We start from the raw sequence: 12,954 nt of genomic DNA on the forward strand, positions 1-12,954 counted from the left end.
TGAATATAAATGAGCACACACACATTTTATAGAATTGGGGTAGCGTTTTATCCTCCATTTTAGAAGAACTTTTCTTTTTGAGGGAGGGGAGAATCGGTCTATATTTGACCACCCAAATCTCCCTGGGGGTGAGTAATTCTGTTAACCTCTCTATATGAATGGGGATTGGCTGTTCCAATCCCAGCTGTGCATTTTGTGATGAATGATCAGTCAGAGGAGTAGCTAAATCCATTGAATTAATGGCTCTACTCCTTGGAGAAGAACTCTTTTGGCTTCAAGAAGTCTATATTTTATTGGCCTTGCCAATGTTCTGATCCCCAGTGCCTGAGATTTATTGGAGGGTGGGGTTTTTTTGGAGGTGCCTTTGAGTCAGGGATGTCTCCTGGTGACTGCCCGGACAAGTCCCTGCAGTTTTCTTGGCAAGAGTTTTGGAAATGGTTGGCCCTTGCTTTCTTCTTCCCAGGGCTGAGAGGGAGGGACTGGCCCCAGGTCACTCAGCTGGCTTCGTGCCTAAGGCAGGACTAGAACTCACAGTCTCCCGGTTTCTGGCCTGGTGCCTTAATCATTACCCCAAACTGGCTCTCTTTTTTTGGAGCACAGAGTTGTAATCCAGGAATGCTTTCAGTGATCTTTCTCTTTGCAAATAAGTTAACTCTGTCCTTTCTCCAGCAGATCCAGACAGTCAGCTTTGCCCAATGGGGTACAGTCCCGATGAGCCGCCTCCTACGTGCGCTGATGAATTTGATGACTTCGTTGCATACGAGGTGAGTGGGAACATACCCAGCCCATGGCTTTGGGTTGCTTTTGTTGGCTTAAGTCTGTCTCATTTTGCTATTTCAGAGAATGTGAATGATGCTCTAAGAAGGACCTTAGCTTTGGTAGCTCCTCTAGAATTTCCATAACACAGTTGTCTTCCTTGGTGCAAGAAGATCTCTCTTTCCGCCTTCACTTCTGATAGCAATGCTGTGTTCTTCTGCCTGGAATGCAATGGCAAACCATGAATAGTGGTTGGAACAAATTTACCTAGGCATTATGGCCCATCGGTGTAATATCTGCCACCCTGATGGAGTACACGACACGTTCTCCAAATTGCCCATTTGACCCTATGAAGTATTACATTCTCCTTGGAACTTGATTTCTGATGACTTCCCAGGCACATTTATGGAATTATTTTTGGCAACAATATAGGAATGGTGTGACCTTCCTTTCTGATATTTTTTTCAACGTCCCTGCTCAGTCTACAACTCTGATATTTCCTAGGGGTCTGCCATCCAAGTATGAAAGAGGTCCAACCTGGGTTAGCTTTTGAGATCGGACAGAGTTAGAAGGTGCTATCACACTGCCCGATCTTCTCTTTTCTTTCAAATGCTTTCTCTCCCCCCAGACTACTTTGGGCAGTTGCTGCTTTCATGCATGGCTGAGTGTGACGTGTTTCAAAGTTGTGTTCCTCTCGGTTTTAACTGTGGGCCACTGCGGGGTTGGCTCGGGCTGATGTTTTAGGGAGTGAAATCACCCTGTAGAATGAGCTTCTGAAATTGACTATCCATTGCTGGGGCAAGATGGGATGGTGAAATTGATTAGAGAATGGACAAAGGAGAAGGGAATGTTGGAAGAGACAAAGCTACTTCTGATCTCTGCTTGGTGGGGTTGATGATCAGGAAGGGAAGGATCGCTTGAATTCTGCTCAGAGGCAGAAAGTTGGATTTAAGAACTGATCGGGGGAAGCCTATAACTATTATGCGTTCTTTGGGGTTGCCTTCTACTAAGTAGAAATTGCATTTTGGAAAGGTATCACCACCGCTACACCCCTTCCTACACAGGCTCCAGAACCGCTCTTGCCTTGAGCTCATGAACTGCTAGTCTTCTTTTTTCACAACCTGATTTGTTCCTTCATTTCTAGTTTTGTGGCAGAAACTAGCCAGGACAAAGCCAGATTTGAAAGCAACAATTTGCTTCCTTTTCTAACCAGGTCTGAAGTATAACTGGAAGAAAAGATAAATGTATATTCCCAAAGCCTATAGAGATATAAAAAGGCGCTTTACGTTGATCAGAGACGGTTAATTTTAGACTTCCAACTGGGATCTGCGGGTAGAGATTGTCCTTAAGATTCAGAGTCATCCTTTTCCTTGTCTTTTTTTCTTGTTGTATTGTTCTTGTATTGTTCTTTTTATGTTTGTTTTAGTTGTTTGTAAGCCACCCAGAGTCATATATATGAGATGGGCAGATACATAAATTTAAATGATAAATAATCAGTCAATCAATCCTCAGGCTGAAGCGCTATTAAAAATTAAACTGGAAAGCAAATATCAAATACCCTGTCAAAATGCAGTGAAAATGGAGCAACGCAATACAATATTTTTGAATGACTTAATTAGCCAAGTGCATTGTATATGATGATTTAGGAATTGATTATTATTGAGTGACAGAAAACTAAGACTTGAATGAAGTAGAGAATCAACATACTAGTGTGGAATTTAGGAAACGTTAACAAGAGTATCAAATCAAATCAAATCAAATCAAGTCTTTATTACGGTCAAAACCAGCCTATTAAGAGTATAGTACTATGAAAATTGTTGGGAAACAGGTTTTTGCTCTTTGCGTTTTGAGTGCAGCCTTTGGCATATCCTATAAGATCCCCGGGCCAGAAAGGGTTGTTCCCTGCTCCTCTGTATCAGCTGGAAATACCAGGGATTAAAGCTAGACATAGCACACATTCTTTCACTGAGTTACAGCTTCTTTCCTAAGGGAGGTGAGACCTGATCCATCCGGATTGGGAGTGGGTAGAGTTTGTCATTACTGTGCATTGTGAGCTGAAGGCATTCACTGACATGCACAGCCCTGTACAATTGCAATTAGAAACTCCAATATTGGCCCTCAACATTGAAAGAGAATAAAGATTCTCTCCCTCCCTCCCTCCCTCCCTCCCTCCTTCCTTCCTTCCTTCCTTCCTTCCTTCCTTCCTTCCTTCCTTCCTTCCTTCCTTCCTTCCTTCCTTCCTTCCTTCCCCTCTCCTCCCTCCCTCCCTCCCTCCCTCCCTCCTTCCTTCCTTCCTTCCTTCCTTCCTTCCTTCCTTCCTTCCTTCCTTCCTTCCTTCCTTCCTTCCTTCCCCTCTCCTCCCTCCCTCCCTCCCTCCTTCCTTCCTTCCTTCCCCTCTCCTCCTTCCCTCCTTCCCTCCTTCCCTCCTTCCCTCCTTCCCTCCCTCCCTCCCTCCCTCCCTCCTTCCTTCCTTCCTTCCCTCCCTCCCTCCCTCCCTCCCTCCCTCCCTCCCTCCCTCCCTCCCTCCCTCCCTCCCTCCCTCCCTTCTTTCTTTCTTTCTTTCTTTCTTTCTTTCTTTCTTTCTTTCTTTCTTTCTTTCTTTCTTCAAAATGTTAAGGCAAGGGCAGGGAGAAAAAAGTGAACTATGGGGGAGTTCAGCATGGGTGAGCAGTGGTTTGGAACTTAATTCTGGTTTTTTTTAGTGGTATTTTTAATCTTTGAGGATTTTCTTGGCAGGTGAGCAGAATGGCTGGGCTTGGCTCCTCTGTTTTTTGCAAGCATGTACACCTACCTCTTTCATTGGCTTCCCCTGAGTTTCCAGCCTTTTGATTTCACAAAGTCCCTTTCTTTGCCTGTGCTGAATTAAAGGAGGTCGAAATATGAAGAGAGATGGTTTCATGTAGCGGTGAAGATGCTAGACTGGAAACTGGGAGCCTGGAAGGGCTGGTCTTCCCATGGGCATGGAAACCAGCTGGGTGACTTTAAGCCTGGCCCTCTCTCTCAGCCCAACCCACCTCACAGGGGTGTTGTTGTCGGGAAAGTAGGAGACAGGAGCATCATGGACCCACCTTGAGTTGTGCAAAATAAAAGCAGGATATAAAATAATAATAATAATAGCAACCATATCCAGTGATCAGAATTAGTTAGCTTGGACCATTAGATTGGTGTAATTTCTTGGTGAGGTTTTGGTTATTTATTTTTTCTAACCCTGCTCTGTTCCGTAGCCTCTGTGTTATAACAGAGGGCCACGCAGGGAGAAAAAAAGTTTGGGCAAATAACCTTTTGACCTGCCTTTTAACCCTGGAGGCCAAGCAACAATCAGATGTTGGATGTCTCCCAGCATGCAGTGAATGCGCAGAACTGGAATAACTTCATAGAAGGCAGTATGCGGGTTGATGAACGTGGAGGAAGCCAGCTGGTCTGTGAAGATGGAAAAGGGTAGAGTGGTAAAGTGAATCCTGTGCCTGTATCTGTCTGTAGCCCTCTTTCCCATCACTTCAGCACACGTCTGTGGTTCCTTTCTCCTTTGTTGAGAAGAACTGGATGTTTCCCATTGATTGATTGATTATGGGCCATCAAGTTGTTGTTGACACTTAGCGATCACATAGATTTCCTCCATGACGATCTGTCCTCAACCTGGTCCTTCAGGTCCTCCAACAGTGCACCCGTTGCCAATGAAACTAAATCCATCCATCTTGCTGCTAGTCATCCTCTTCCTCTGTTTCTGCCTGATGGATGGATTGATTGATTGACGGTCATGAAGTCAGTGTCACCTCTTAGTGACCATAGATAAATTTTCTCCATGACAGTCTATCCCTAACCTGTTCTTCCAAGTCTCCCAATAGTGCACTCATCACCACTGTAACTGAGTCCATCCCCCTTGCTGCTGGTCATCCTCTTCTTCTCTTTCCTTCCACCTTTCCCAGCATCAGAGCCTTCTCCAGAGAGCTGGGTCTTTGTATAATGTGTCCAAAGTGGAATAATCAGAGTCTGGTCATTTGTGCCTTGAGCGAGAACTTTGCGTTGAGATGTTTCCCATGGAAGAAATAATAGACTCTGGAGAGGGGTTAGGAGGGGGTGGGGGGAACTGCATTTTTCATGCCCTATTTATGTCCCAAGGTCATGATCCAGGTATGGTGTTTAAAAGTCCCCTCTACTCACAACTGCCTGCTGCCCTTTTTTATTCTTTTAATCTTTGGCTTCCCCACTTGCAATCCTTGGGAGGACTGAACATCAGCTAAATTGACTGCAGTAATCCCCCCATCTTTGCTTTTCTCCTGATACTTGTGTTGGATCAAAGAGAGGTTGTGCCATCCTTGGGGATCCTCATTTCTAGATTCCGTGCAGGATCTTACCTGGTTGAGGAAAGTCTGAGCAGATTGGGGGAGTCTGTGTCTGGGTAAGTGGGAAGAGCTGAACCAATGCACAATGGACATATGCATGCGGGGAGGGGGGTGTCACTTTCTGTAGCAGCAAAAGCGAGCGGCAAAAGAAAGCCACAGCTACTTGCAGGCAGGTTTAGAAAGGACGGTAGGAATTGGAAAAGCGTTTAATTGGTTCGGTTGGAGATTGTGGGGTGCAAATTTGAGAAAGAAGGGGAAATGCAATATTTTCCACCATGTGTGCACATGGGATAAAAAAGCCCTTCCTTTGGAAACTAATGCTGGAGGACTTTGCAAATGACAAGATTGTTAGGGAGCATGGGCAGGCTGGAAACAAAGCAGATTGATTGATACTTCTTTTACATTATTTTTATACCATTGATTTCACAGATTCTGGGTGCTATGCGATAAAACCTTCTGGTAAAACAGAGGGCCACCCCATTCTCTCTCCCCATCGCCCTCCTTAAAACCTAATCAAACCTAACGAAACACTTAAATACCTTGTAATGAGCCAGCGCTGTGTCTGGCTGAGCATATGGGGTACCCCTGGTGAGAACGTGATGGTCCCTCTCTTCTTTTCGTGCAAATTCCATGATAGATTTTTCCTCTCCGCTGCCCACGCTGGTGTCTCCACAGACTTACTCAGCCGTAGGTCCATCCAGTGCTGTTCTTGGCTCGGATCATTTTTGTTCAGTATTTTAGGAAAAGGGGCTTTAAAATTCCTTGAGTTCTTTCACGGGTGGAGTTTAGAAGAGGAAATGGGTCAGGCTTTCTTCTGTTCAGGTTTTTGCTTGGCTACCCACGGATGGTAATTGAGACCATTGAAACTCATCCTTTGGGAAAGGAAACATCAAAGAAAACGAGGCATCAGTAAGGATGAAATAGATGAAATTATTAGAGGGCTGGGAAGCAATTTAGCTGGTGAATTGGGGGTGGGATTTTCTGGTATGCGAGGCAGAGGGAAGATATTTGAGAAATAATTATTTGCGTAAGCCACAGTCGGGAACGTACGGTCTATGTGCCTATTCTGGCCCATCGGGGTTGGCCCTTCTGTCCAGCGGAAGCTTGAATACAGCAACGACCCACCATTACTGCTCCAAAAATGATGCATCCTCTCCTCATTCTTCCCTTTTGGGGATAGGGGAGAGGCAACTTGGAACGACAGGTTGAATGGGAAAAGGTTGCATTACGCCACTGTTTCTCAACCTTGGCAACTTTGAGAGGTGTGAACTTCAACTTCCAAAATTCCCCGGCCAACATGCTGGCTGGGGAATTCTGGGAGTTGACACCCACACAACTTAAAATTGCCAAGTTTGAAAAAGACTGCATTAAGCAATCCAGCACTGGAAGAGATTGTGATTCATAGTATATGTAAGGGATCCAAATGCAAAAGCAACTTGGCCATTTTGGGTGAAGCATCTTCTGGAGAATACACAGCGATGGCACAACTAACAATATACCTACCCAATAGATGTTTAACTAAATTTAAGCAAGAATGGTTCCCATATTTACAACACATCACACATCATGGTCAATACAATCATAGTCTGGCTTCTAAGGGGCCCTGAGTGTGCAAATTAGCAGATGCATAAGAAGGGGCGAGTCAGAAATCCAATACTCCTTTTTTATTTTCCTTTTTATTTCCCCCCCTACTTTTGGGGTATTTTAATTCTTGTTAAATTTGCTCTGTTTGTCTATTTTTTCATTTCATTAACGTAAATACATTTGTATATACACACATAGACATGCCTGCATACACTACACACACACACACACAAAGTAAAAATACAGTGGAGATCTTAATATTAAGCAGTTTAAGACCAAAATATGATTATATAACGAATACTTTGATATGAATTGCAGTGGTTCTTTTTGATGTTATACTTAACTTTGGATGAAGAGTCAAATCATCTTACGTCTGTAATATTGATATCCTAAACTGCAATTAAGACTGAAAGAATGTTTACTTTTCTGTCTTTATTTTCAAGCTTTCTAAATAATAGAATGTTCATAATATTGAACCGTTTTACATAAAAATGACTGCATTGAAATCTGCATTGAAGCAATACCATGGGTCAAGATTGCAATAAAAAGGGGGAAAATGCAAAGGGAACTTGGCCATTTTGGGTGCATCTTCTGCCTCTGAGTCTTCTGTGCTTTTTTTCATGTTTAGAATAGTCCTGTTGTCCTTAGGTAATGAACTTCATATATCTTTCCTTTAGCCCATCCCCATGATCCACTAGCTTGGTAAAGATTTCTGCACATCTCAAAAGCTTGCACGCTCTTTTGTGACCTTCTGGTTGATTTAATAAAGAGGTTGCTCTAATAATGGTTTCTGAAGAGTTAAAAAAAAAATCCAGATTTCCTGAGCTGGCAAGGCTGCCCTCTGCCGACTCTCCAAAGTAATTGATCTCAGTGATGATCCAGAAAACCTGCAAAGGTAGAAAGAGGAATAAAATCAACAGCAATCCAAACACCAATGTGTGAAATAGAACCATAAGGTCATCCGTGTTTCATCTTTGGAAATGCCTGAACCAAGGTCTGAAAAACAAACAAACAGTGGAGGACATCAACAGAGTTGAGTGGATGGAAGATGTTAAGGGGAGGTTGGATTTATTTATAATAGTTTCTGGGAAATGACAATCATAATCTTTTGAACAGAAACAACAAGGGATCTTGCAGCATCTTGAAAAGGATCTATTTTAGGAATCACAGAGGTGTTTATGGATTACAGTCCACTTTGTCAGTTGCAAAGGATCTAATTGGGAGACATAGTCCATAATCTGATGGTGGACTGTGACCTCGAAAACTTAGGAGATAAGAAACTGATTAATCTTCACCACTCTTTATTAGATTTATTGTATTGGTGAGAGAGGTGTGCCTACCATTGGCCAGGAATAGAGAGAGGCACATCCTGCATTGTAATTAACATTTAATCCATATTACTCTTACTGTTAATAGCTGTGAGCTATGGCAGCTAAACAAGAACCTCCATTTATAAGAGCAGTCTGCCTGTGAGTGGCGGGTGGCCTTATTCATAAGCCGCCAGGGAAGAACCAGGCTAGCTTCTGCTGCAAGATGGACAGAATGGGCCTGGATGACTGCAGCAAGACATTTGGGTTTACTGAGTAGCCATGCTGAGAGTTAATATTTACTCGATTTTCTTCAAAGATGTTTCAGGACTTTGGAACAGCTCAGCAGGATAAAAGTTCTCAAAAGAGCATGCAAAGTCCATTTCTGTGGGTACAGCTTATTCAAAGGAGATGTGTATGAAATTCAGAAGGACTTGCAACAGAATCAGTCTTCTACTGAAGCAGCCCGTGATCACAGGTTGCTCCCAAACCACCCTTTATAACCCCCAAAGTCCCCCCCATGATGGAATGGACTTATGAAAGCCATGCTCAGGGAGATAAGCGTGTTCTTAGCCCCCAACGGGAGCGTGGGAAGTTCAAGAAGATTGAGGCTGGCACCTCCCTAAGGAATTCACGGTGTTGTGGCTGGCTGGCTTGGGAACTTGGGTTCAGTCTGGGGAGATTCTGTCTTGGAGTGGAAGCTAATAAACGCAACAGAACTGTATTTGCATTGTCTCGTGGAGTTCTTTGGGCTGAAAATGACACCCCCATAGCTACAGTGTTGAACATTGTCTCTAGCAGGCTTATCTTACTATACATATCCAATTCTTCTTCGTCCCCCCCCTCCCCCCATTCCTTAGGAGAATAATGTGCTAGTCTTGCTCACTGTTGGGTTGGTGTTGACGCCTTGCCTAAATGGTTGATCGTAAACCCTTTTTCCATCCTTCTTCTTCAGCAGCCCAATTCAGGGGCACCTGCCTATCTTTATGGCACTTGTGTTTCAATGAATTGAGTTTGTTGAAGGATGCTGCAGTTTTTGTGGACTCACCTAGAAGGTGTGGTAGAATAAAAGGATCCATAAAAGATGTCATATGGTCTCTGCAGTGTTTAGCTGGCTTCTCTTTCCCTAGGCAACAGAGTTGTCTGTGTATGGAGTGGGGGGAAACCTAGAGGTGGGAGGGACCTTAAGAACATGGAGACCAACTCTCTGCTCAGTGCAAAAATGCACATCCCTGGCAAATGGCAGTCTAGGTTCTCTGGGAACCCATCCAGTGATTGGCAGCCATCGCCACGATGCATGATTAACTCCCCTGGCAAAATGTGGCTACCGTTACAATGTTTTTGCCACACTTAAAAGTTGATTCCCAGATGGATACAGATTTAGGAGACTTATGTAAATGCAAACTTTTCCATTAAAAGTTAAGAAATCTGCCTCCTTGCCAAATTATAGAAAAGCTGTTAAAATAAAAATTGGAATGTCTCTGCTGTAATATACACAGGGACAAATTGGTTCTAAAAAGAAATGGTTCAGTTGCTGGAATTCTTGTAACCTCATCATTTCCTGCTCAATAAATCTTGTTAAAGAGAACTCTGTTAGAATTGTGCTTGGAAAGAATCACTGTTAGCTCAGGGCAGCTGCCAGAGAAATGGGCCCCTGGTGCCAAATTGTCACCAGCCTTCCTTCCAAATTTAGATCTGGGGTGGGGTCTGGCATAGGTGTGGAACTGGATGACTCCACCAATCTTCAGAGCTGAGAGGTAGATAGACTGCTTGTTAACGTTCACCAGTGCATGGTGATGGTAAGCTTGGCAAGTGGGTTTATTGAAGCTGGTATCAGATGTGAATTTTCTTACACAAAAATTAACATCTGGGCTATTCTACAAAGTGACTCTTAGTTGATCTTGAAATTGTAGAGCTCCATGCGGAAACTGCATGTCCCTATAAGAGGTTTAGGATCAAATATATCGAATCTTGATCTAGCAAGGTTTGGATGATAAACTTTGGCTGATCTGAGTGGAGAGCCACTCTGTGCTACAACTTGTCATTGCTAATCATTTCTTAAGAAAAATTCTGGGCTTTAGTGCTGTTTGGCTGAGGTGCAATTGACTGAGGTGGCCTCCATTTTTTATCTCTGAAGCTTGGACATTGGTTCTTTTATGTCATGATGTCCTTCCCATAAAACCATTATCTGTGTGTGTGAGTGACCATAAGTTACTGATTTAGCTACATAATGACAGAGGTACATGGTACAGAGGTACAGAGCTATGAGAAGTATTGTATGTATCCCCTAAATCTCAATTGTTGGTTTCTTCTGGACAAACAATATTGAACCTGAGATCAGGCATGGGAGACCCTAAGACCCCTCTAGAGTTGTTAGGCCCAGGGATGTGGGAGTCCCATTGGATAATCTGGCCAGAGCTATACTGGAAGAATTCCAGTGCCTACAATAACTAGGGATGGATTGAAATATGATCAGCCTACCTGGGCAGAAGGACTGCCACCATGTAAGTCCAGCAATATTCAGAAGACTTCCCACTTCCCACCACCAGATGTGATGGCCAACTGCTTTTTTAGTCCCCCCCCCCTTTTCTTCCAAACATTGCTCCCCACAGGATGCCTAGAAATGGAGAAGTTTCATGAGCAATGCCTGTATTTGCCCTTTCTCTTTTTCTGCCCCAAAGGGCGAAGAAAATTCCCTCTAATCTTAAGGACCGAGTTGTTCAGGTAAAATGTCAGAGGAATGGGGAAGTGGGGGTAGAGAACAGTTCCTCCATAGCTATCTGGGTATTCAAGAACAAAAACAACTCTATTAAAGACCTGAGCTTAGTTTGTTCATGATTGCCCAGTTACAGACTTCTTGATGCTTATGTTCCTCCTCCTCCTCTCCTCCTCCTCCTCCGTTCAGCAGAAGGCTGGGTCATGTTCCCTCTTCAAGTGGATCCAGAAACAAACTTTTGCATTTGCAGCAAAAACTCTGCCTTCAGGTAAACCAGTTACTCCTGAACTTAAAATGCTGATCAGGTCTGCTAGGATGGGCTGTATTGTCCCTGGTTCAGCCCAGATTGCAACTCTGTAGGGAGGCCAGTGAAGATAGGCTTTGAAGAAGCTCAGTCTGAGCTGGCGACTTGCTTGCGAGACTGCCCCTCCTGCTTGGAGCAAGGTAGGAAATCAGCTAGAGCGTTGTTTCCTTGAACCTGCTTATGCAGCAAGTTGTAACTTTAAAATGGATTTCCTCGTTACGGCTTGTGTTCCTGGTTATACGGAGCTGGTGTGGGGAAAGGAGAAGAAAGAAGGGTTGACTCTCCGTTCAACGGAGAAACAGGTTCGGTGGGAAATGCGAGTTTGGCACACACAGTCAAGGTAAATCATTGGTTTAAAATAGCTGGGGAATTAACGCACCGTGGATCCTGTTGAGTTCAGGAAAAGCACCCTGCTACGTGGACATGTGTGTGGGTAAAATATGCAGGGCCAGACAAGAGTTGGAAATCAGCACTTTCGACCGGGTTTATGTGACTTGCTGAACCAGGTTAGTGAAGGAGTCGGTGCTACCTGTGTACAACATGCTAAGCTTGGTGAGTGTGAAGCTTGGTTAGGGTTTAGGGGGTAGCTGAGCTGTTGTGCATGCTCCCAAATGGATTAATTCAGTGATCAAGTTCAGTGTGTTGTGAGAACTCCACTTCATAGTAGCTTTGGATGGGCTAATCTGTAAGAGTCATAGGAAGGAATATTCTCCTTGACATCAGAAGAACGTTGCCTGAATATCCCTGGGAGTGGGGGGACCCAGATAGCTTGTATTCTGCTGCGTGCAATTTTTGGTATCTGGGCTTTTAAAAATTGAAATGTTGCCAGCTGTTCTTGCTGGACAGAGAAATCTTTGCATTTATTGAGCAAGTTGCAGACTTCATCAGGTTTTTTTCTCTTGTACCACTGAGCGTTCAAAGCTTATCAGATGTTAAAAGTGTGTGTATGTGTGTGTGCACGTTTGCATGTCTTTAGAGCCATTGGCTAGGTGAAGATACACCCCTTGAGAGGAACTGAAGGAGTAGAGGGAGCAAAGTATGTAATTTCTTCCTGATACAGTCTTGGATTTAGCTAAATAAAATCAGCTTGTTGAGTCATTACATGACTCAATGCTTTTATTCCAAGGATGAGTGGTCTAAGTTGCTTTTCAGATTGTGCACATTCTGGTGAGATTCGTGCTTCGCACAGGACCATTGCTTGTTGGAATAACTGGCCACCGTTGGATTTCTGCACAGGTTATAGTAAGGTATCTTTTGACTCTTCTTGGTTCCTGAGAACTTCAGGGGTACAGCAGAATAGAAGCCCAAACCAGACCCCATTAAAATTTAGCCTAAAACATGGCCCCAGGGCTCATCTTGCTTGGTGTCTTAATCTGTGTCGTCGTTCATGTTGCAGCAGATAGGAAGAGCTGAGAACCTCACAGCATCCCACAATTGCATAAGGAACTAAAAGTTGGATTTGTTTAGCACTGGGTTACTGAGGGGATGGGTCAAAGAGAGCATTTATGAGGTTACTCAGGCTGCTCTTCCAGAGGACCAAGGCCTTAACATTGGAGAGAGGAGGGGGGTCCCTCTGTGAATATTTGCATCTGCTTTGGGATGGCAGCAAGGGCAGGAGGGGGAAGGGTTGAGTTGGGGGGCCCTTTGGAAGGCGTGCAGGGAATTGGAGCAGATGCTGGTCCTGGAACCTACGTTCCCATCCTGAAGGAACTAGACCTAGAGATGTTCTTAGAGCTCCTGTATTCTGTACAAGAGGCACCAAAATGACCCGCTGGGCTTAAACTGTACGCTTCTCTGCAGAGATTCAGTTTGGGTGACTTCCATAAAATGCTGCCGACGATAGATGTGGTCAATAAAAGCAGAATAAATGCAGAGCGCTGATGAGCCATTCAAAGAGACAGGTGGCGGCTGCTTGATTTTCCTCCAGACTAGCCTTGAGCCTGC

At 44.1% G+C, this 12,954-nt stretch overlaps 1 protein-coding gene across 9 annotated transcripts in view; it reads left to right on the forward strand.

Moving 5' to 3' along the window:
- RAB11FIP3 (RAB11 family interacting protein 3) overlaps nucleotides 1-12,954 on the forward strand; it is an 88,379-nt gene that overhangs the window by 40,242 nt on the left and 35,183 nt on the right. For 2 of the 9 annotated variants that reach the window (XM_088150990.1, XM_088150992.1), the window contains exon 3: nucleotides 670-764. In XM_088150990.1, coding sequence (XP_088007116.1) covers nucleotides 670-764 — 95 coding nt within the window. The other 7 variants (XM_088150991.1, XM_088150998.1, XM_088150996.1 and 4 more) reach the window with 6 other exon arrangements.

Source organism: Python bivittatus, unplaced genomic scaffold (genome assembly GCF_059951505.1).
Source record: "Python bivittatus isolate LINGU-HERP-01145 unplaced genomic scaffold, Pbiv_v1 ctg000640_np1212, whole genome shotgun sequence".
Taxonomy (NCBI): domain Eukaryota; kingdom Metazoa; phylum Chordata; class Lepidosauria; order Squamata; family Pythonidae; genus Python; species Python bivittatus.